The sequence below is a fragment of the Pempheris klunzingeri genome, chromosome 21 (assembly GCF_042242105.1).
Source record: "Pempheris klunzingeri isolate RE-2024b chromosome 21, fPemKlu1.hap1, whole genome shotgun sequence".
NCBI classification, from domain to species: Eukaryota; Metazoa; Chordata; class Actinopteri; order Acropomatiformes; family Pempheridae; genus Pempheris; species Pempheris klunzingeri.
The window spans coordinates 926,706-951,162 of record NC_092032.1 but is presented as its reverse complement, the minus strand read 5'-3'; the positions used below and the strand labels follow the sequence as shown (position 1 = coordinate 951,162).

Below are 24,457 nucleotides of genomic sequence, written 5' to 3'. Positions count from 1 at the left end.
GTGGAGGGCGAGGTGGAATCAGGCTTTGAATCCTCCTTCAGCCTGCCGAGGGGCAGAGGAACCCTACCTCTTACATAAGAAGGGCCACCAAATCTGAAGGTTGTGTTTTGCACACAGTCTGAGGGGAGCAAGTGCATTTTGCAGTAAATGGGAATTCTAAAGAAAATGTTAATATTGCTGATCTGTTCCATAAAGCGTAACATGCAGTAAAAGTCCCTGCACAGTTTGGTAAATCCTTGGGATCCAAACTGCCAACAGACTGATGTTTCATAAGTTTTATCAGGTGTGTTTTTCCCTTCAGGATCAGCCGCTGTATGATGTGATCCAGGAGGCCATGCAGAGACACATGCAGGGGATCCAGTTCAGAGAGACCAATGCTGGGCCTCAGTTAGATCGCAACATGACTGATGAAGGTATTGTCACACATTAACATACACACATACACAGATAAAGGGCCTCATTTATAACAAAACAGGGCTAGAATAGGCATACACCACCTCCCTCGTAAAAGTTAGGCCCTATAAACACAAAGTTGACAGGATAATGTGTGCACCCATATGGAAACTCATACACGTGTATGAACATTTTGGACACACAGGAAACTGCAGGGGACACACAGATAATAATCATAGTCATAAGCATAACTTGGATTTTCAAGAAACCCAAAGACGCTTTACAGTACAGAACAAATAAACAAGCAAGAGAAGTTGCAAGTTGGTTTGAGTGGATGGTGAGGTGTTGAACTGAAGGCAGATTGTAGAAATTAAATGTCACATTTAATCACATTCAATTTCTCTTCATATCACCTTACTCATAGATCCACTTTATCATAACATTCAAACCAGCCGTTATGCGAATGAGGGGTGTGTTGGCGTCATGGGGTCAACTCTTCACCTCTTGGTAAAAGATAAAACAGGCCTACAATACGGAGCACAGTGATGTAGGAGGAGGGAGGGAGAATTGTAGCGCTCTGCTGCTTCACAAGGCTATAATACGGCCTCTGTCAGTCAGACAGTGAAACAAACAAATAAGATTTGCTACAAGACCTATTACAGGTGCTGTCCAACACAGGTTAGTGGAGTTTTAAAAAGCTTTAATAACTATTGTGTGGCTCGTTCCATACTTTGATCCCGACTGGATCAAATTTGAAAGCAGTGAGAACTTTTAAACTTGTAATTGTGTGCCAGCTTGGGGTCAGCTGAGTAGCAGGTGAAGCTGTATTTGAATCTGTCTGCCAAGTTTGGCAACTGCAGTGCTCGAACCCCTGAAAAAAGCCACAACCGACATGGCTGCTGACTCTTTGACACTGTTCCTAGCAGCCCATCTCACTCCCCCTAGGCTTTAACGTGGAGGCCGGCGTGGACCAGACCACTGGCTTCGTCTATGGAGGGAATCGCTTCAACTGTGGAACTTGGATGGACAAGATGGGTGAGAGTGAGAAGGCGCATAACAAAGGAATCCCTGCTACACCCAGGTACATTATCTCCATCTTCACCAGCAAACGTCCGTCATCATCATTTTTCCTCTGTGTGAACGTGCAAAATGAACATAGTGAGGAACAGCATATGTCACACTGTGGTTATGCTGCATGAGAACTTTTTTGAGGACCATGCCAGGCTGCTGATGAATAGCCGTGTTGTCTGTGGAGATTGTCGGTACAAACTTGTTTGGACAACATTCCAGACTATCAAGTTTCATACATGTAAACCGAGACACACCACCCCCAGTAAAGGAGAGGTCTGGTTTGTTACCCAAGCACTAATCTGTGTCACTGTAGTCACACACATCACACACACAGGAGCCTTACATTCATATTGTACAAGTGTTCATATTATTGTAATTCCATGTTTGGAGTGTAATGGAATTGTATGGTACATCTGTACAGTTTTAATACAAGGAACCTTGAACTGAACCAGGCTCAAAGGTGGACAACCTTTTATCGAGGTCTGTGTTGGGTGTGGGCTGGACAGAGAGAGAGAGAGAGAGAGAGAGAGAGAGAGAGAGAGAGGGGGGTTGGGGTGAAAAACATGACAATATCAGTAAAAAGTGTCAGTGGCTGACAATCCATCACTACTTTAGACGACTTAAAGAACCACCAGTAGGCCTGCATTCTGGGAGCACAGTGCTCTAGTGGGGTAGTATGGTACTATGAGTTCTTTAAGGTATGATGGAGCCTGAACATTAAGAACCTTGTAAAAGAGGAGAAGGATTTTAAACTCTATTCTAGATTTTACTGGAAGCCAATGAAGAGAAGCCAGTACAAGAGAAATAGGATCTCTTCTCTTAGTTCTCTTCAGAACACGAGCAGCAGCGTTCTGGACCAGCTGGAGAGTCTTTAAGGACTTATTGGGGCAGCCTGATAATAATGAGTTACAATAGTCCAACCTAGAAGTGACAAATGCATGGACTAATGTTTCTGCATCATCTGTGGATATGATGGGCCTGATTTTAGCAATATTACGTAGATGGAAAAAGGCAGTTCTAGAAATCTGTTTAATGTGGGAGTTAAAGGACAAATCTTGATCAAATAAGACTCCCAGATTCCTCACAGTGGAGCTGGAGGCCAGAGTAATGTCATCCAGAGCAGTTATGTTGGTAGAAAAGGTGTCTCTAAGCAGAATAACTTCAGTTTTATCTGAGTTTAGCAGCAGAAAGTTGCTGCTCATCCAGGACTTTATGTCCTTAAGGCAGACTTGGAGTTTAGCCAACTGATTGGATTGATCTGGCTTTATTGATAAATATAATTGTGTATCATCTTGCATAACAGTGGAAATTAATGGAGTGCTTCCTGATAATATTACCCAGAGGAAGCATCTATAAGGTAAATAATATCGGTCCAAGCACTGAACCTTGTGGAACTCCATGTCTAACTAATGTGGACAGTGTGTGTTGTTAACATGTACAAACTGAGATCGATCTGATCAATAGGACTTAAACCAGCTTAATGAGGTTCCTTTTATGCCAGTGAAGTGTTCCAGTCTCTATTACAGGATGTGATGGTCAATGGTATCAAAAGCAGCACTCAGGTCTAACAAGACCAGTACAGAGAGAGAATATGTACTATGTGATCTGTATCATTACAATGCTGGTAGTAACACACTTAACACTGTTACTGTCACTGTCACTCACTGAATCGAATAGCAGCCATAGAGACCAAGTGCAGACAATGTGGAGGAAAGTTAAGGTTGTTCGTCAGACTGTTCCCAGGTTGGACAACTAACTCTCATGATGCTCTTGGCACCAGATTTACACCATATATTTCATATGGTGTAAATACTGTATACTGTATATTTTTGTTATCGTGCTATATTTCCTGCAGCTTTGTCAGTCCTGCTGAATAAAAGAAAACATCCACAGCAGCCCACATTAAATACATTTGGTGTAATTAATCACTAAATTCATTGTATTTTTTATTCACACAGAATGGAGTCTAGTGGACACATTTCTTTATTCTCAGTGAGTGTTCTTCCACAGGTTTGTGTTCGTGTTAATTCATCTGTCTGGATGCGGATGGATCTCAGTGTTCAACTGAAGTTGAGCTGGGATGGGCTTCATGGTGTCAGCAGCTCGGGCAGCTGGTTGAAGGGATAACCCACACAGCTCAGTGTTTTAATTTCAAACGCCTGTCAGTCTGTCACCTCTTCTTGTTACAGCTAGCTTTGCACATACTGCTGTGAAACTTCAGGCCTTCATATTTTTGATCTGTGGAGTTATCTATGCTTTTCATACATCCTGTATAGATCATTTCAGCTCTCTGTATCCTTGTGTGTGTCTGTGTGATCCAGGGATGGCTCTGCAGTGGAGATAGTGGGCCTGTGTAAATCCACCCTGCGCTGGCTTGTGGAGCTCCACAAAAATGGACACTTCCCCTACACAGCAGTCAACATACGCAGAGGAGGTACAGTCGTCATATTCACTCTAAACCCACTCTCTACCACACAAGTTTAAGGCGTGTATAATGATTTGGAGGAACCTCTGTTTGATTTCAGATCACTTCTTGCTGTTGTTCTACATTATATCAGTCACTGTGTTGCCGGTTATGCTTTCAATAGTTTCTGTGCTTTGCTCAGTGTTGTAGGTTAATTTAGTAGTAGTTTAACCAAGTGTTGCTGCAAATATTAAATGGCTTTTACTTAATCTACTGAGGCTTGGATCATATATATGGTCACTTTTACTCCACATCTGCTCAATGAATAAATGCAAACGTAGTCAGGAGTGTACAGTGTTGCTTAATATCAACTGTTTTCAGACAGTTGTTGTTGAAGTATTTACTATAGCAGTTCAAGGTGGGCTTTCAGGAGCAGGGCAGCCTCAAAAGCTCACCTTGAAATCAAATGTTCCCCTCCAGCTGGAATAGTTGTACTGAAACTAAATCACATCATAGTAAGCAAGTCATTTCACTTAAAGATAAATGGAATTAAAGGTCTCTTTTACCATCTTTTAAGCATCTTTTTTTACCCCAAATGTTTGATTTAGGACAGACATATTCTATGTCATATGTGGACTGGGACTGGAAGATCCAGGAGAACTTTGAAAAGAAGTTCTACATTTCCCATGATCCACAAGATCCCGAGGAGAAACGACCAGAGCTGGTCCACAAAGGAGGCATCTACAAGGACAGTTTCGGGGCTTCCAGCCCCTGGTGTGACTACCAGCTCCGGCCTAACTTCCCCATCGCCATGATGGTGGTGAGTAGCTACAGAAGCTGTGCCCCAGTGTACTGTATTTGGTGAAAATCATACTTTAGTTATTGTTAGGGTTCACTTCAAGGATTGGGCTCCAGTGGCCTGTTCCATTTGGATCGTGCTTTAGTTTGATAAAATACTCAGATTCGCTCAGCCCTCAGCATCTTTAATCCCTAGCAGTACAGTCCGAAAAGGCCAAAATGAAACGTGGCTGTCGTCTGGCTCATGTGCTGTAAGCAGTCATAGCACTGTGCAACATCACCCAACAATCCCAAGAGGATGTTTTTGTTCAACGAATCTCAGAGTTCTCCTGAAGCACGACACTGGAAAATGCACATTTTTTAATGTTTCATCATCACAATATCTTTGTGTGTGTGTGTGTGTGTGTGTGTGTGTGTGTGTGTGTGTGTGTGTGTGTTACAGGCTCCTGAGCTGTTCACTGTGGTGAAGGCCTGGGAGGCTCTGGGTGTAGCTGAGGAGAAGCTGCTGGGGCCATTGGGGATGAAGACCTTGGACCCTGAGTGAGTTGGACCCTGTCAGGTGACATCAACCAAAGTAACAACATCAACAAGATAACCAGACCTGTGGGAGTGTTTGGGGTTTGGTGGCTATAACCAAATCAGGAAGTGTAGTCTTGAATGAGCCAAATAGATACATAAAAGGTATCACTTTATTCACATCACCCAAGCTGTCTCTTCCATGAAAGTTTAGAGACCCACATCCTGCTTCAGCGTTGACCTACTGTACTTACTGTGCACTGGGGGAGGGACTGTTAGAGCATTTCTGTTTGACCCCCAAATAAAATCATTTAGATAATCTGGATGAACTGTTAGTTAGCTTGCCCGGATCAAGGGGTGGGGGGTACTGGTATAGGCTGCCCCCCAGCAGATCAGAGCTCTGTCCCAGGTCAGACACATACATGTGGGTTTACTTTGTTGGCAGAGGTTATGAAGAGAGAGGCGACTGAAGCAGGAGAAATAAAGGACTGGTTGGTGATTCTGACTCATGAGAAGGCTGAAGCCAATTATATACCCGTCTGTTTGCAAATTAGAAGACTGTCACAGTAATTTGGTAAAAAAACCTGAATGGAAAAAGTTGACAGGATGGCAAAGGTTTATGGCGGGGGGAAAAACTATAGAATGGTAAATGGTGCTTATAGGTAATAAAGCCTCAAAATCAGCATTTAATAGTGAGGTCATTGTCAGGCAGCATGCTGTGTGCACCTTTCAATACAAGATATGACTGTTGGCACTTGATCTGAGGTAGATGTTCTCTGTCTTCGTGTGCAGTGACATGGTGTACTGTGGAGTCTACGACAATGACCTGGACAATGATAACTTCAGCCAGGCAAAGGGATTCAACTATCATCAAGGCCCAGTAAGCAAACATACATCCCCCCCCCCCCCCCCGACAGCAGCCACGTAGTGTCTTCTGACACCTTTTTCCTTCTCTTTCAGGAATGGTTGTGGCCTGTTGGCTACTTCCTGCGTGCCAAACTTTACTTTGCCAAGAAAATGGGACAGGAGACGTATGACAAAACTGTTAACCTGGTGAAAAACATTGTGTCTCGTCACGCTGTCCACTTGGAGAAGTATGAATTCTCAATCAGCATGTCGTTACTGTTAAAGACTTTTAGCATGTTTAACTTTGTGCTGAAGTGAAATATTGAAAATAATAACTTTACAATAAATACAAATAGTCAAAGTAAATAAAATCCAAAGAACGAGATGCAGAACAAGATAACCAAGTTTAAATGATTACAACAGCTGAGGGATTCAGACAGCGGAGGTCTGGTCACCATTAGTGACAAGATGATTTTGAAACCATCAGCAGGGCCCTGTGGGAGAATCTGAAGCAGCGATCAGGCTCATAGGGAGTTAGCACATTACAGATATAGGAAGGACTCATACCATTCAAGGCTTTAATAACAAACCATAAAATCTTAGATTCAATTCTAAAGCTCACAGGTAACCACCAAGGATTGGTGTACGTATTAAAAGCCTAGCAGCAGTGTTTTGTGGAGGTTCCAGTGTTTGAATGTTCGGCCTGCTGATACCAGAATAAAGTCATTGCAATAGCTGAGTTTGGAAGAGATGAAATGACCCTCTCTAAGTCTGCAGATGAGAGGATGAGATGAGTCTGTGCAGAGAGCAAAAACCTGAACCTTTTCTTACAGATGGCTAAATCTCTAAATGACTGAAAACAAATGGGTCCTGAGAGGGGTGTTTCGACAAACCATCTGAAATAGAGCTTTTAAAAATTAAGTGGAATGCCATCTAAAGGGCCACTGGATCATTCTGAAAGGGCAGCAGTGTGGTCCAGGGTCGACAGAGAGATGTAACTGAAGTGGGTTCATGCTGAAAGTGGGTGGGAGTCCACATCAAGCTCTCTGAATCCTGCAGCTGAATGTCCACTGTTTTGTTAAAAATGTAATCACATATTCACATCTCTCCGGGGATGATTCAGCTTGCTGACTAAGTGGGCACCAAGCACAGAGTTCACAGCTTTAAAGAGGATTCTGGATATATGACCATCATTCATGAAATATAGGGTCACTGGTGTGACCCACAAATGTAGGAAATGACTGAATATGATGATTGCCATTAACGTATGGGTTTCAACCACACTTGTGATGAAGGGCCACTCTTCTCTCCAATTTCTTCCCTTAGGTCACCTTGGAAGAGCCTCCCTGGGCTGACTAATGACAATGGGCAAGTCTGCCCCTTTAGCTGTGGAAGCCAAAGCTCATCCATTGCTACCATCCTGGAGGTTCTCTATGACCTTTGACCCCTAAAACCCAAGCAACGCCATCAACAATGACCCCCACCTGCTTACACAAATGTTCATCAATCGTGAGATTTGTCATTTCTTACTGAATAACTCTGTACCACGTGTGTCAAGAACCACCTCTGAATCTAAACTGTTCTGGATTTATAAGAAGTCAAGGAATTAACTTTCATTCCTTCACACTCTACCATGAATAAACATTTTCATTTCTGCTTATTGATTCCTGAAAGAAAATTCTACTCTGACTTTGCTTCCCACCAATGATGCATTTTTTATGATACAACAGAAATGGAAATGTAGAAGCACATACACTACTCACTAAAAGTTAGGGATATTCGGCTTTCAGGTGAAATTTCAGGATGAACCTAAAATGCATTCTAACCTTTCCAGGTGAACTTAATGTGACCTTCTCTAAACCTTTGAATGCACATGTCCAACTGTTCAGTGTCTCAGTACTTTCTGCACCAGCTGCTGTTCTCTAACAAGAAGCTTAACAGCAACATTCACAACAGGTTTGATCCATGAATCCACCAATACATTTCCTGCTTCAGTTAGAATTGGTATTTAAACAGTCCTCCTCATCCTGCTGTTCACATTCTGACATCATGAGACCAAGACGACACCTAACAGTTGATCAGCAGCACCTCAACACTGGAGGCTTCAAACAGGAAGTCCTCAGACGGAGGTGTTCACTGAGCTTAGAGGGTCACAGAGTGTCATCAGGAGGTTGGAACAGTGATACAGAGAGACTGGAAGAGTCACAGAAAGGAGAGGAGTGGACGTCCTTTGGCCACATCCCAATTTATTGAGACACTGAAAATGTTTTGTTGTGGTATACCTACCACTGTTGGTAGATTTTCTTTCAATAAATTGTTTAAGATGAATAAAATTACCATTGCATGCTTCTACTTAAATGCCCTACTTTCATCATATAATATCACTGTAGCATTCACTTTTTACATTTTCCATATATTTCACCTGAAAGTCGAATATCCCTAACTTTTTGTGAGTAGTGTATGTTCCTTACTTTGGTTATTTGAATGTTCACTCGCATACGCGCCTGCATGCTTTGTGTGTCCCCGGGGTAAAAAAGTGTCCCCTCAGGGGCAGAAGAGGGCTGAAGCATCCTTGGCTGGAATCAGAATATGATCCTTGAAAACTTCAGAGTAGTAACCAGTCAACCAGTCAAGTAACCATTGAGTTACTCGAGAGTTTTCTGCTGGCCGTACACCCTGACATACTGTGCCAGTGCTCATGGGCTTCATTTCATCTTAAATAATATGCCCACAGCCTAGAATCAACAAGAATCAAAACCAATAAACAGGATCAGAATCACCAAATTAGAAATGATACCCACCCCTAGCAGAGAGATCCAGCAGTAAGAACTGAAATATTTGGTCCCTACAAAACTATTATGTGTTTTTCCATGGCAATACCAGCAATAGCTCAGATGATGATATGATGGCTGATATGATGATTTTTTAGGAGGCAGAGAGTAGACAGAGACAGGAACAAGGGGGGGGGGGAGACATAGAACATACAGATGGCTGAAACATGACAGCAACGAGTAAACTCCTGAAGGCAGTGTGTCCAGCAGAACAGGGTGGTGTGATGAACTCACCAAAGAGGTCAGTAGGGACCAGGGTCCTGTAAAAGAACCAGGAAAGGCTTGAAATTAGAGTCTAACTTTAAACAAATTACCTGAAAATGTGAAAGCAATTATTTCATCATAGAGCAAACAAAAGGTTGGCGACCCTGTAGTGTGAAATTAAATGTTACTGAACAGTTTATTTGCATTTCGTCTTTACTGGGTTCTTACAATGAGAACTACTGAATGGCTCTTTACAAGTACTTCATTGTACAAGTCACATTTATTAAATCAGGCAAAGTGACTTCTATTAACTGTATGTTAACTGCACTTAATAATAATAACTTTATTTGTGTGGCGCTTTTAAGAACAGAGCTTTGACAGACTAAATCAAAACAGGATACAGATTAGAACATCAGAGAGCCGAAAAGGAGAAGACAAAAGCAGGAGAGAGAGAGTGGGAGAAGAGATTAGAGCAGTAAAAAGTGCAAATATGAATACAAACAAGTAAAAATAAGAGCAATAATAAAAACAATAAAAAAAACAAAAGGATCTAGAAATAAATGCATAAAAAAGTAAAAAATCATGTAACATCACGTAAAAGTGAGGTTGTAAAAATGGGTTTAAGAGGCGTTTTAAAAGAACTCACCTCCCTCCTGCTGCTGTCACAGGCAGTAACTTGTGTTTTAAAGCTTCCAACATAAACCTCCTCCCCCTCCATGCTGTCAAATATCACCCTGTATGACCGACTGACCTCTGGCCTCCTGACACTGGTTATGATGAAATGTAGATCATCCTGGTCTGGTGTTTTATTTTGAAAATTGACCGGATTCTCTTAGCTGTGTGTCTACATCAATCAATCAATCAATCAATTAGTCAGTAAGTCAGTCAGTCAGTCAGTCAATAAATCAATCAATCAATCAATCAATCAGAGGGGGCGGCTTTCTGTCGGGTTCCGTGTTGGGTGGAGGTTGGACAGAGAGAGAGAGAGAGAGAGAGAGAGACAAACAACACAAACAGCAACCAAAATACCAACAGCAGCTACAGTGATGACAATATGAATGTGACTAATACTGATCAATATGGTGCCAGTGAAAAACATGACTATAGTTAATATGTGAATAATAATAACAGGACTAATATCAGTAAAAAGTGTCAGTGGCTGACGATCCTCAGCAGTGACTCATGAAGCCAGAGAACCACAGCAGGAGAACCAGGACCAGGATCCACAGGAACCAGAGAACCACAGCAGGAGAACCAGGGCCAGGATCCACAGGAACCAGAGAACCACAGCGGGAGAACCAGGACCAGGATCCACAGGAACCAGAGAACCACAGCGGGAGAAGCAGGACCAGGATCCACAGGAACCAGAGAACCACAGCAGGAGAACCACGACCAGGATCCAGAGGAACCAGAGAGATGAGAAAAGCACAGAAAGGCTCCGGGGAAGATACCAAGTTAGTAACAGACATTAAAGAGACATGAAGCATCAGGATGGAGAGGAAGAGGAGGAGAGAGGAGCCCAGTGCATCATGGGAGTCCCCCGGCAGTCTAAGCCTATAGCAGCATAACTAGGGGCTGGTCCAAGGCCTGATCCAGCCCTAAACTATAGGCTTTATCACTAAGGAAGGTTTTTAGCCCCCTCTTAAATGTAGAGAGGGTGTCTGCCCCCCGAACCCAAAGTGGAAGGAGATTCCACAGGAGAGGAGCCTGATAGCTGAAAGCTCTGGCTCCATCACTACTTTAGAGGACTTTAGGAACCACCAGTAGGCCTGCAGTCTGGGAGCACAGTGCTCTAGTGGGGTAGTACGGTACTATGAGCTCTTTAAGATATGATGGAGCCTGAACATTAAGAACCTTGTAGGTGAGGAGAAGGATTTTAAACTCTATTCTGGTCAAAATAAGTCAAAATCAGTGGCTCAGTGCATGAAGTGACTTCAGAGACTCTGCTTTCTGACCCTGTGACATCTGTCTGAGCTGAGAAGGTCAGAATCACCACCTCTGCATGTGTTCTGCTGGACCGTGTCAGGGGGACATGAAATATTAAGGTGCCCTCCTCCCCCCTAAAATAGATGAAATAGTGGAGAAGAACGTGTGATGTGCTGTGGAGGAATCTGTGAATGATCTGAAAATGAACTAAACCCAGAGGAGTCAGTCATGTCGTCTGGAGTGATCTGATGCTTTTCATGTGTTTCATGGGATTTTATTGCATCATCATTTCTATGTTGTGGATTGTTTGCGTTTTGTGCAGTTTTGGATGAACTTATTTCTAATAATAATAATAATTTATTCTGGTGTATTTTAAAAGAGCACAGTAGACTCCGCTAGAGTGCTTATGACACATACTACATGGGTCATTGGTCCATGCCATAAACGTGTCCCTATACAAATCAGTATTCAGTGAATAAGCCTGAGTCTTCAGAAAGAGGGCAGAGCGTAACATTTCATTTCTGCTCTGCCTGAATCCATCGTCTTCGTCATCCTGGGAATAAACGTAACTCTTCTAACAAGCAGAGTAAGCCGTAGCCTAGCAACAGCAGACACATTATATTACTCACAAATACAGCTCTCACTTTCTCTCTGTCTCACACACACACACACACACACACACACACACACACACACACTGTCTAACTCCCCCCCCCCCCTGTTACTATGTGCAGTTTCTGTGATAAACAGGTAGAGAGCAGGTGTGCACCTGCGGCCTCCCTCCATTCACTGCTCCTCCCTCCTCTCAGGCCTTGTTTCCCCTCACACTCCTCCTGAGCTGAATAGCAGCATTGTTTCCCTCCAGCTGTACAGTTCCACAGGGGAACCCAGAGCTTCACTGTGATGGACCGTGCTGTGTTGCTGCTGGCATGTGTCGCTCCAGTGGTTTGGTGCTACAGCTCAGGTCAGGTTATGGACAGCTGTGGAGACCTGCGACCCCACCACTCTGGGCTGAGCCCACAGGCGGAGGCTGCACCCTTCACCGTCACTACAGACCACAGCAGCTACTGGCCGGGACAGAGGCTCAAAGGTAGGCACCAGGCTGTTATAGATCAGTTATTAAGATGTATTAATACATGAATCTAACAAAGTTGAATTGATCGTAACAAAGTAACCCTGCCCTACAGACTTAGGGTGCCCTGAGAATGGATGAGAATGTGATTTAAGTGTGAAGTAAATGTAATCGTTGATGGAATGGGGGAGCTTATTGTCAGTGGGATTTTTCACTGAGACAGAACCTTTTGTTTTTTGTCCCAGTTCAGCTCCAGGCTCCAGCCTCCATACCATTCACTGGTTTCCTGTTACAGGCCAGAGAGTTGGGGGGGCAGTCTCCTGTGGGCTCCTTCTCGCTGTCAGCAGGGGCCGCTCAGCTCCTCACCTGCAGCCAGAGACCTGTGAGTGTGTGAGTGTGTGAAGATGAAAGTGTTTGAGCACCACTGACACATTACGTCGTATTAAATTGTACCCCCCCACCCCTCCGATGCATTTGGTCACCACTGAACATTACCTTGCAGAGGCTGTGGGTGCCATCCTTAAATATGTCGTGCACACTGACAACAACAATGACTGGACTGTGTGACATGTTACACACCTGTGCAACATTTGGTCCCAATTCATTGTGGGGTTATGGGCCCACTAGTGTTCAGAAGTCTGGTAATCAGTTACAGACAAACACTGAGTGATATCCAAAAGCAAACTCTTGGTCAGGTTCATTTCAATATGGAATGAAAATGGTTTCCTTTTTACCGCTCAAAATGCTTTATCACTACATTCACACACTATTCACACACAGATGGGAGGTTACCGACCTGCCATCAGGAGGGAGCTAAGCATTCACAGTCACATATACACTCAGCTCCTGTGCTTCTGGAGCAATGTGGGGGTCTGTGTTTTGCCCCAGGACACTCGGACATGCAGACTGGAGGAGCTATCATCTGGCAAACATTAGTCCTGTAGGTGTTCCATTATAAATCTTGATATTTTGAAAAAATCTATAAAATGGTTGAAACACGTTATAATAAAACAAGCAGCACAGATCTGCTGAGGAAGATGTAAAGATATAAAGAGAGAGAACAAAGAGCACCAGCTCGCTCACTAAAAATACCAGCAGCCAGTGTGTGGGAGCTTTCCTCTGACGATCCAGAGACTTTTTCAGTTTTAACAACTTCCAACATCGTACCATAGTCCTCGATTTAAGGCAGAGATGGTCCCTCTTACCGGGTGGAGAGAAAAACACAGTCCATAACACAGCAACAGGAAAATGTTGTGGTTGAAAATAAAGAATGGATATTACAACAAGTCCCTGTTTAACGGTACACCCCAGTGTTCTGTAGTCCAAAGTCAATCCACACCATATATACATTTAACAAGAAAGGGAAGAAGAAACAATGGCTGTAAAATTGGATAATTTATTGATAATACAGACAACATGGTTTTAACAATCATGTAACCATCTTTACATAATACAAAATTACACATTTGACAGAAATCAGCTACAGCATTCCTCAAACACTAAAGTAAACACACACACACACACATTGAAATATGAATTTCCTTTTATTTGAGCATTGATTTCCATAAAGGGAAACATATTTAATCTGTGTTAACTGACAATTATTCTGCTTTGTAGTTTGATCAAATGTTTTGGTGAAGTGATGTATTACATTTCAACGTTGTCCAGCAGAGGGCAGCACTGACCTGCCAGGACTTTTCATGGCATGAGTTTTAATGAGGAGACACGGGAACTTTTTTTTTTGAGATGGAAATGTGTTGTTCATAGTGAAAAAGAAAACACCCAGAAGATACAGACAACAGTGTGTATTGTTTCCCACTCTCTGTCTTTGTCTGATGTGTGCTTACACTGCTGCTCCTGCACAGAGCCAGGACACAATCACTGTAGTCAGAGACAGAAGAAAATACACCTATCTTTCTGTGTGTGTGTCCAGAACTCATCTGTTTCCCACAGATCAGAATCTGCTAAGACCTCCATCCATGTGACGTGGAGATCAGAAGCAGACGCAGGACCCATTCAGTTCCAGTAAGGCTGAATTAGACTGTTTTGTTCTATCCTGTTCTTTCCTGTTGCCATGCTCAAGTGGGGGTAAAAGCATTACATTGATTCATGAAGACTGGTTTTGGTTCTGCAGCGCGTCCTTCGTGCAGAATTACAAGACATTCTGGGTTGATGTTAAAAGTCCTGTCCTGACCTTCGTGAATGGCAGTACTGGTGCATCTACAGGCCGCCCAGCTACACCAGCAGCGGCAGCGCATCCACCTGCCCCTCCTGCTGTAAGTTGAGACTGACTGACTGCTTGGGTTGGATTTGGGAGTCTACAGAATCCCGTGACCAGTCCCACAGGATTGTTTTCAGCACTGGTGTCAGTGTATGTGACCCGCTCACACATACTGTGGGTTGTAATGCAACTATTTCATGTATAATGTTTAGGCTTGATGAAATGTGTTTATCTATCGACCCCATGGCCGTCAGACTCTGACCCCTAAGGCCTCACAAGCCAGGAGGGTGCAGGACCCAGGCGCTGGAAGAACTTTGAGTCCAAAACCTCCAAACCTCCATTTTTTCCATGTAATGTGATCCCCTCATAGGATATCCATCCGGCTTTATCTGGAATACACTGTCAGCTTCAGTAGCTTCCACAGGGACCTAAAACCTCAGCTGAGCTTTTCCACACTAAGAGACTCTAAGTGGCCCAGAGGCTGATGAACTATTCCTTTCAACACCCTGCAACTCATCCCACGTTTGTGGCTGGACATCCACTGTGACGGACTAAAGCCGAGCAGCAGTGTCTATCAGAGTATCAGGCAGCTGCCCCAACTCTCTATCCCTCTCACAATCTGCTTCATCAATCTGCATCACATGACTTTAACAAGTGCATAATGACCTTTAGAGACTGCTCTCCTGGACGGCTCCAACATATTTACTACTCTTTGCAGAGCTCTCAGCTGATGCCACTGCTCCAGCCTTCCATCGAGGGCTGCTATCAGTACTTTTACTGGTGTCACTAGACCAACACACTGCATGTCTACAGCAGCAAATACAAAAGTAAATAAACAAAAAATAACACACACATGCACACGCACACACACCGAGTTTTCTGAACCTGGATGGAGATGTGTGATGGCCATGATGACCAGCTCCTCTGCCTCCCTTTTCCTTAATGAGCTGTCTGCAATCAGCATCCAGAGGTCTCTCCATGTCTGGGATTGCAGTTGTGAGTGTGCGCTGTAAACCTGAGGAGGCTGAGCACACAGCCCTGGGGGGCTCTGCTGTTCAGCACTAGAGTGGAGGATGTGTAACGGCCAATCTGAGCTGCTGGACTCTGTTTGTGAAGATGTCCAACATCCAGTTACAGAGTAGAAGTCAATCAGTTTCAAGGGGACAGTTGTGATGAGCTAAAATCAACCAGCAGTGTTGTTGTCACCAAGGTGAGCGAAGACTGAGTGGATGACGGTTGATGTGGCACCCTGTATTATCATAATTGCACAGCTTTAGTCTTTTTCCTGCAGAATAATATCTCCAGTGCAGACTGCGGTGTCACCAAGGTGTGTTTCAGTCAGCCGTCAGACTGCGACCCGGCAGTCAGCACTGACTGTTACTTCATGTCGGCCATGATGCTGTCCCACAGTGATGCAGCTGTCCGCTATGAGATGACTGGCCCCTCTGATGGATACGTCTCCTTTGGATTCTCAGATGATCAGATGATGGTAATGTGAAAACAAAACGTTTAATTCTGTCAAGTGCTTCATGCTTTGTAACAATTGCGACGATAAGGATCTTGATATACCTGTTTTTATCAGCACATGTATGTGGACACATGGCTGTGATATGAGCAGCACTGTTCACGTACTCCCCTTTGAAATGTGTGTGTGTGTGTGTGCATGTTTTGTAAGTGTATGTTTCAGAGAGCACATCAGGGCCAAATCTTCCATCACCAATATTTTCCCTGACAACCTCAGACTGTCGCTCTCTCTTGTTAAAACACCAACACAGTGGTCCTAACGGAGAGAACACCTTGTGCTTGTGTTTTTAACTGGACGGAGCTACAGTGGCCATAAATATGGATTCCAGGAGATTAGTATGCTTCACTTTCAGTCATTGCTGCTGTTCAGTATGCTGCTGACCCTCACACACACCCTGATACATTCCCCTCACCCTTCATGTACTGTGGTACTTCCTGCCACGCAGCGGTGGCCATCATGTGGCCATCATCACAGCATGGCCAGTGATCTCTGTAAGACACTCTGTGACTGGCTCATTCAGTTTTGCCAACATCCATATTTTTCAACAACTCTGCCCTGTTGAGTCAGCAGGTTTTTGCCTTGCCAGCAGCAGGGATGAAGGGATGAACAATGGTCATGGTGGAATGTCTGCTGATTGGTCAGTGTTTCAGTGTTTCCATCCATGTCCACTTTCATCCAAACAACATATCTCAAAAGCTCATGCCCAGATTGTCTTTACCTTTATTGTTGCACCAACTTCAGGCAAAAATGTCTAACTTGGAGATAAATATTGGAAATCAAATACCATTACATTCACTGAACACATTCATGCTTTCCAGATGATGAACCATCAGCTCTCTAACATGTGTCATCCCTAAAGCCCTGACAAAAAGTGCCTCATCTCTATTCTGACATCTGTCTGTCCTCAGGGAAACGATGACATTTACATTTGTGGCACGGACGGTGGCGGCCTGGTGCAGCTGCAGCATGCCTTTTCAACAGGACGAACGGCTCCACAAGCTCTTCCTCTGGTACTGAAGCTCCTCTGATACTCCTGTAGTATAGTAGCTATATGTATATTTGGAAAAGGTGGAAGGCCAGGATTTTGTTTGTCAGACCGTGACATATTTAGTGCTATACTATTTAATGCCACTGCTCTTAAAATACAACTGTGGATCCAACTTGAGTATTTATTTGATTAATTATTTCTAACTGTCCACCAGGGGAATGTTTCTGATGTACGAGCATCAGTGCAGGACGGGGTGATCAGCTGTTCCTTCACTTCCATGAATACTTTGTCTACTCAGAGGACCACTGGCCTCGACAAAAGCTACCATCTCCTGTTTGCCCATGGACCCAGCAGCAGTGGTAAGGCAGACATTGTGTGACGGTGGAGGAAGAAGTGATTTCTGTGACCAGGGATTAAGATGTTACTACCTGTAGAAAAGTGTGTTGTCTGGGCCGTGAGCCTTCTTAACAGACCTAATGAGCACCTTTTAAGCACGTACTGTATACTTGTATCTGTAGTGAGATGACTGTCACCATTACATTTCACTCTCCACTAAATATCACACGACAGAAAGTTTGGCGTTTGGGGAAAGTGTGGATCATCTCCTGCGGAGCTGGGGAGAGTGCAGCACTGGTGTCTTTGACTTGCTTCTCAGTTTCTCAGCAAATGATCTCGCGTGTGTGTGTGTGTGTGTGTGTGTGTGTATCTGTGACTCTCCTTGCTTTTGCTCAGTGTGTTCAGATGGATAAAAAAAGTGAGGACTGCCAGACACTCTGGGTTACTCAGTTCAACAATGGTTTTGAAATGGGTTCAGTTCTCAGTGAATAGAACCGCTCCAGCACTAAGTGGAGCGCCTGAAACTCCTGGTGATTAAGATGAATATTTTTGTCTTAATGTGCTTCCAGATATGCAATGGCTCCTCTGTCATGTCCGGAGTGCCATCAGTTGTAACTTCACACTAACTCACTTCTAACCACACTAAATTTAGTGCACTCTTCAGGCAAGTACAAATCTTTGTCAACACCTCGTAAAAAATGACCATCTGAACGGGGTTGACACGCAAATCAAAGAAGTCAAATGTTTTGAATGTGATTTAATCCTTCAGGCATTTTGACAAATCAACTGTTTTCCTTACATTGTTAATTTTTGCTGCTTCTCTGGGTAGAGTAGTGACTACTTTGGGGCAATCCTCCGTCTTGTAGCTAGCCCTTCTCATTGGTCGGTATCGGTCTATATAATGAAGTGTCGTGTCCTCTGATTGGTCGGTATCTCAGTCTGTATAAAGAAGTGTTGTGTCCTCTCATTGGTCGATATCGGTCTATATAAAGAAGTGTCGTGTCCTCTGATTGGTCGGTATCTCAGTCTGTATAAAGAAGTGTCGTGTCCTCTGATTGGTCGGTATCAGTCTATATAAAGAAGTGTCGTGTCCTCTGATTGGTCGGTATCAGTCTGTATAAAGAAGTGTCCTCTGATTGGTCGGTATCAGTCTGTGTAAAGAAGCGTTGTGTCCTCTGATTGGTGGGTATCAGTCTGTATAAAGAAGCGTCGTGTCCTCTGATTGGTCGGTATCAGTCTGTATCAGTCTGTGTCCTCTGGGTCTGAACAGTGAAGCCGATGCTGAAGAGAATTAAAGCTGCATCCTCTCTAATGTCCACTGGCTCCAAACAGAAGTCTGATGGGATGGAAGTCAATGAAAAAATTCTCTCCTGATTTGTCAGTTCGGTGAACATTTTCCCAATGAGTTTATGGTCTCAGTCGCTAGTTTTCAGTCTTGGTGTGCAACAATGTGTCTAGTCTTTATATTTTTCATTGTTTTTGGACAATAATGGAGCTCTCTGGCAATGAGGAATGATGATAATAGAACTGGCTTGGACACAGGAGCATTTTGTAGTTTTTGCTGTTATGTGAATATCATATTGCTTACTGCTTGCCGCTGCTAAACATAAGAATGTGCAATGACATGTTCCAGTTTGAACAAGAGGAGCAGCAGTTATCAGAAAACTGAGCCAGTGGTAATAGAGAAACATCAACCCATTAGGTAAACTAGTTATTTCAAAATTCAACAGAAAGCCACAATCATTGAGCTGTTTTGTGCACCTCTCCTGCAGGACGAATCCAGTTCCACAGAGCTACCTTCATCAGTGCTGAAAAAGTTGACATTTCCAGACCTGGGCTTGTTAGAGAAGCTCGATGGCCTCATATCATCAAAGCCCATGGTGAGAACCTGCAAGAGGGATTTCTACGGTACCACTAACTAACAGTCCTAACGATGTGGGAGACCCCTGAGCCTTCACTTAGCACCTCCACGCACATCTATACCTGAGGACTCTAGATTCAGTGTTATTACTCATTTAGCTGTATGAGATATTCGATGGTTGTATCTTTAAAAAAAGTGCTTGAGACTCTGAGGTCGCCTCAGCAGTTGGAGATTTCTGGCAAGTTATGAAATACTGTTGGGTTAAACAGGTTACATTGGATGCCATAGAAAGGCCAGTGCTTCAGGGGGGCTGCTGTTAACTGAAGGCCAGTGCTTCACTTATTTGCTCATGGTCACCTCAGACAGAGGTTCTGTGTTGGCACAGCGGGAAGAAACGGAAGATGAGTGATAAAGCCATCTGCTGTGTGTTAAGAAGCATTCTAACATGAACTGTGTTGCAGGAGCACTGATGCTGACAGCCTGGATGACCGCGGGATCACTGGGAATGATGGTGGCCCGATACGTGAAAGGAGTGACCAAAGGACAAAACCTGTGTGGCAAAGATGTCTGGTTTCTGGTGAGACTCCATTTTCATTCCAAAGTACCACAGAACTAGGTAGGAGCGAAAACATTTGGAAAAGCAATCATGAAAATATTAGATTAAAGTCAGGAGCATATCAGGATAAAAACACACTTAAACATTATGTCTTTGTGACATAAAATGATCAGACAGTTGTTATCCCGGCTGTTCTCCCTCTCCTCCTGGGGCGACAGCGTAGTGAAGTCTCAACGAGCTACACCTACAACCATAGTAACATCATGGATCCAACAGCAAGAAAATGCTGGTGTGTGTTTAAAACTGTGCCAACTTTGTAGAAAGCAACAATATACCTAATGTGGGCTATTTTTTCATGGTACACATCAAATACAATTATCTTCATGTCAGAGGTGGGATGTAAATAAGTACATGTAATCAAGTACTGCATTTAGGTACAATTGTGGGGCATTAGTAATTTAGTGGGGTATTTATACTTTATGTGAACATTTCTTTGACAGCTGAGTTACTTTGCAGATTTAGATCATCAATAGAAAATATAAATCAACTAATAAATGATACGTCATTATAGGTTAAGGTTAAGCTGCCCAGCAGTATAGAAAGGAATTAAGATTAGCTCCAGCTTTCCCAGCTGTAACACTGAAGTGATGAAACAATAATGAATCACTAATTATAATCCTGTCATATGATATATATCATTCAGCAAGCTGAGATGATGTCTTTAGATTGTCTTTAGATGTCTTGAAATTGATTACTGTGAATATGAATTAGAAAAACATTTTAGATCCATTAGTATTTCAGGTATTGGTACCTGCTCTCTGGCAGGTGTCCTGAGCTCTGTCTCATGTTGAACTGTTTGTGGTCCTTCAGGTCCACGTTGCAGTGATGAGTGTGACAGTAGCAGCTACAGTCATCGCCTTTGTCCTTCCCTTCTCATACGTTAAGGCCTGGTCTGGGGTGAGTACACCAGCACTGCTGTGACTGCCGCTTTGGCATCAGAATACACAAGGACTTGGCATTGCACTGTAGTATAAGTATGTTATAGAGTCATTTGGTAACAATGAGAGAGTCGAGAGGCAACATGACAGCAGGCTTGTCTTGATATTTCGAAGGTTGTGTCCAGTCTTTGCTCTGGGTCTGATCTAAATGACCACAAACCCAGAGAGTACAGCCTTGTACTAGCAACGCCACTCTCATCACTTCCTTTTCATCGGTCATGCTACAGCTCAGTGGGTGGAGCAATGGGATGACACTGTAGTCCAAAAGTATGACTTTAAGGAATAGTTTAACAGTTTGTGCTAATGATGACACGATAAAGTGGATAATGATGTGGGACTGTCTCACTCACTCCATGAGAAGGACCCACAGAAAAGCTGAGGGAGGCGGACATGTGCCTCAGTGCTTCAAAAATGAATTAGCTAGTTTGGAAAATGTGTGCCTCACTTCTGTTAAACTGCACGGCACAGCTCCTCTTTGGGACCGTCCCAGGCTCTCCCATGCAGTGGATGAGACGTCCTGAAAGGGGCTGGAATAATATTCCAACTCTTAGCCTGTAGAACACGTGTGGTGCTGGGGCTGCTAAAGCTTCATACACAGAGACCTGTGAGGTCACAGCATAGTGCTTTCAAAGGAAGGAGGTGGAGTCATCTACACCAAAAGGTGTCATCCCCAGGTCAAATTTTATTCAGTCAGGGGGACAGACTGACTATATTAGTTAATACAAAATTCCATATTCTTCCCCACTTATTAGAGCCTACTCGCATCAATACAACTGAACACAAAACAAAAAGAAGCAACAGTCATAAATACCCCAAACTAAATGTTAATACAGATCATATCTCAGTGATGGGGAGTGTGTTTCTTATTTGTACTGCATTTATTTGTGCACAGTCACAGACATAATTATATAGATTTATATAAATATTATATATTAGATTATATAAATATAATGTGCATTTGCAGGAAAATAAAATGAATGAAATGCAACTCAGGCTGACCAGCAACCTGAAGCCAGAGAGGAGGAAAAAGACTAAAGCTGTGCATTATTGTTGACATGAACAGACAAACCCAGTTCAGTCCAGCTTGCTGTCCAGGTTTGCTCCCCAGTACTTGTAATCCTGCACACTTTCCACATCCACTTCCTGGATGGAAACAGGGTAAGGGGTGTTTTCAGCCCACATCATTCAATGGAGGCGTCTGCAACGCTCCTGTATTCAGCTCCTTCCCTTCGCTTGTGCAGCCCTCAGTTACTGTAGGAGAACTACAGATGAGTCTTCCTGCACCATGGTCAGCCTGCTCCCCAGCAGGGCAGGCCGCGGGGGGCTGAACTCACTGGAGAATCAAAGGTTATGACTCTCACAGTGCCTCTCGGCTAGTCCAGGAGAGCACAGGCACAGTAAAGTGGGGAGATGACACACTCCCACCTTTTGTCTGGTGTTCAAGCTGAAGAGATTCAGTCATGGTTTAACCTCAACCCGAGGGAGTGACCGAAGCACAACGTTCAGATGTTCTGATGCTTGTCTGTTTTAGTGAACTGAACTACATGTTATAACCTGTTCTCAGTGTAACAGGTGTGTGACATGTGTGTGACATGTGACACGTCACACACATGTCACACACATGTCACACACATGCAGTGACTGAGTGCCACTGTTGCTGTGTGCTGTTTGCAGGGAGCCCATCCTGTGTTAGGCTGCCTGGTTATGATCCTCTCATTCCTCCAGCCCATTCTGGCTCTTCTGCGCTGTGGACCACAACATCCACTGTAGGTACCCTGTTGTATGGGTCTGATTCATTAAGTCCTCAAATCTCACATCATTCATTGGTGAAATCCAGCACAACATTTATCAGTGCTCTGCTGACCTTGTGCCCCTATCAGTAGGATAGTATTGATTATATACACATATATGTGAAAGTTATTTTATTTCATCGATTAAAGGTAGTGTACCTAATAGAACATTAAAAAACACAATTGTAGTAATGAATGTAATAATGAAAGCAGCTGTATCCCTCTGTCTACCAGTCAAGTTGCAGTTCACATCCATACGAATAATGTGAGATAGGTGAAGAGCATTTCTTATGTTTCCTCTTTTCTCTGACAGGAGGTTTCTGTTCAACTGGTCACATGCTTTAAATGGATTGGCGATAAAAGCTTTGTCTGGTAAGCTCTTGTCTTCAATAAGAAATGTTCAGAAATTCTACCACGAACGTACTGTCAATCCTTGGAACAAGCCTTGAAAAGGCTCTTTTTATGTGACATCACACAGTGGCAGCCATATTCACCGGCCTGAAGTTGATTGACAGCAGCCCTGACCGATGGCTGATGAAAGTGATGGGTGGTTTTGTTGGCTGGGAGGTTTTGTTCTTCATCCTTTTGGATGTCCATTTAAAATGGAACATTAACATTGCAGGTAAATACACCTTTGCATCCCGTTGTTCTAGTAAAGTGGCTCCTCTTGGGTTCAGCCAAGATGAAACTTTGTCAGGATCGTGCTCAGGGAACCTTTCCTGTTCTATCGTAGCAGAGACTTTGGAGAAGACGCAGAAACCCCCAGGACACCAAAGATAGTGATGTGACCTGAACCTGTGTCTCAGTCAGAGACCTGGGGCCATAGACAGGGCTTATCTTACCTTTGGTATACAAGACTCTGTGGGTCATAATTGTACCAATAAAATAGGCACATAAATAGATCTATTAATTGATAGTAAAATAAATGAATATGAAATTCAATTAATAAACATCAACTCCATTGTCTGTACCACTTATCCTTAATGGTCGGTCCCTTACTGTGAGGCAACAGTGCTAAGCACCACATCACCCTGCTGCCCAACATAAACTGACTGTTTACATATCCTGCAGCAGCTTTAATTTTTCCCTTCTTTGTGTTACAGATACTTTGGAATCAAAAATGGTGAGACAAAAAGCCAAATATAGAGAAAAACTGAGATGGCATACTGCTGATTTCTAACGTAAATGTCGTTGTCTTGCCAGATAGTGGTTGGTGTCCTGCTGATGGCTCTGTTTTTCCTGGGCAACGTTACCTTTTTGGTGGCACTACTTGTTGGAATTGGGATGTCATAAGAAGAACCACAATAGAGCAAAACAAGCAACTAAAGCATTTACATTAATATGTATCAGGAGTTGCCAAATTGACTGTTGATTTTGTGATTGAAAACTGCATTTTTCTTTGTGAAATGCTTGAACATATTGTTTCAAAGTTCACTTTGCAGGCCCTACCTCAAAATAACCTGTGTGCAACCTGTTTGTGTGTAACCAAGTATACATTTGTAATTATGTTAGTAGACAAGAATGATAAACTGAGATGTGATGAATAGGTTCTCTCCTGTTTTTTAAGTTGCTGACTGTGCTGTCATTAGCATTGAATTATTAACCTCATCACTCATGTTCAAGTGTTGTCTCTTATATTTCAACCAAATCTTTTCCATAAGTTTAATGTGAGATGAAATGTTCCTAACTTCAAGCTGGTCAGTGAGTTATGTATGATCCCATTTTAAATGATCTCCACTATTTCTGTTTCTACCCCAGTACAGTGGAGGTGAACTGAATTTCATTTGTGGCACACACAGCATTGAAAATTGCCAAATGTGCTGGAGACTGTAGAGAAACATGCAGATTATTTAAGGGCAGCAGTCGTAGCCTGCTCTTCTGCTGTTGTTTCTGATGGGGATGGACAGACACCAGCAAAATTAAAGGAAAACGCTGTGAGATAGGTATCATATGAACATATTTAATTCAATCTATCCTCGATGCCTTTGTTATTGCACATCTCTAAGGACACAGATTTTGCAGCTCTGAGGCTTATTTTGAGCCAACGTTAAACCAGAACCATCTGGCAGCTCTTGCAATTAATCTTTGATGGGGTTTATTAAAAGCTCAACTTGAACGCCT

At 43.3% G+C, this 24,457-nt stretch overlaps 2 protein-coding genes across 3 annotated transcripts in view; both read left to right on the top strand.

The window, feature by feature from the left end:
• Nucleotides 1–7,678, top strand: part of LOC139221037 (glycogen debranching enzyme-like) — a 36,674-nt gene extending 28,996 nt beyond the window's left edge. For both annotated transcript variants that reach the window (XM_070852942.1, XM_070852941.1), the window contains exons 26-33: nucleotides 302–413; nucleotides 1,339–1,474; nucleotides 3,786–3,898; nucleotides 4,477–4,688; nucleotides 5,109–5,206; nucleotides 5,975–6,062; nucleotides 6,143–6,276; nucleotides 7,355–7,678. In XM_070852942.1, coding sequence (XP_070709043.1) covers nucleotides 302–413; nucleotides 1,339–1,474; nucleotides 3,786–3,898; nucleotides 4,477–4,688; nucleotides 5,109–5,206; nucleotides 5,975–6,062; nucleotides 6,143–6,276; nucleotides 7,355–7,472 — 1,011 coding nt within the window. In that variant the 3' untranslated portion in view covers nucleotides 7,473–7,678. The remainder of the gene's footprint in view (nucleotides 1–301; nucleotides 414–1,338; nucleotides 1,475–3,785; nucleotides 3,899–4,476; nucleotides 4,689–5,108; nucleotides 5,207–5,974; nucleotides 6,063–6,142; nucleotides 6,277–7,354) is intronic.
• Nucleotides 7,679–11,784: 4,106 nt separating this feature from the next.
• LOC139221174 (putative ferric-chelate reductase 1) lies at nucleotides 11,785–23,718 on the top strand. The gene is made up of 15 exons (XM_070853088.1): nucleotides 11,785–12,079; nucleotides 12,307–12,443; nucleotides 13,995–14,086; nucleotides 14,196–14,337; nucleotides 15,574–15,771; nucleotides 16,716–16,817; nucleotides 17,010–17,154; nucleotides 18,904–19,011; nucleotides 19,454–19,569; nucleotides 20,419–20,505; nucleotides 22,221–22,312; nucleotides 22,650–22,708; nucleotides 22,815–22,958; nucleotides 23,440–23,459; nucleotides 23,540–23,718. Exons 1-15 carry the CDS (start codon nucleotides 11,893–11,895, stop codon nucleotides 23,627–23,629), a joined length of 1,719 nt encoding a protein of 572 aa, XP_070709189.1. The 5' UTR covers nucleotides 11,785–11,892; the 3' UTR covers nucleotides 23,630–23,718.
• The last annotated feature ends 739 nt before the right edge of the window (nucleotides 23,719–24,457 follow it).

Excerpts from the sequence above, each read along its gene's own strand:
- LOC139221174 (XM_070853088.1), top strand. The coding sequence starts at position 11,893 with ATGGACCGTGCTGTGTTGCTGCTGGCATGTGTCGCTCCAGTGGTTTGG. Across the intron at positions 12,444-13,994 it reads TCACCTGCAGCCAGAGACCT|AACTCATCTGTTTCCCACAG; the intron begins GTGAGTGTGTGA and ends GTGTGTGTCCAG. Across the intron at positions 14,338-15,573 it reads ATCCACCTGCCCCTCCTGCT|AATAATATCTCCAGTGCAGA; the intron begins GTAAGTTGAGAC and ends TTTTTCCTGCAG.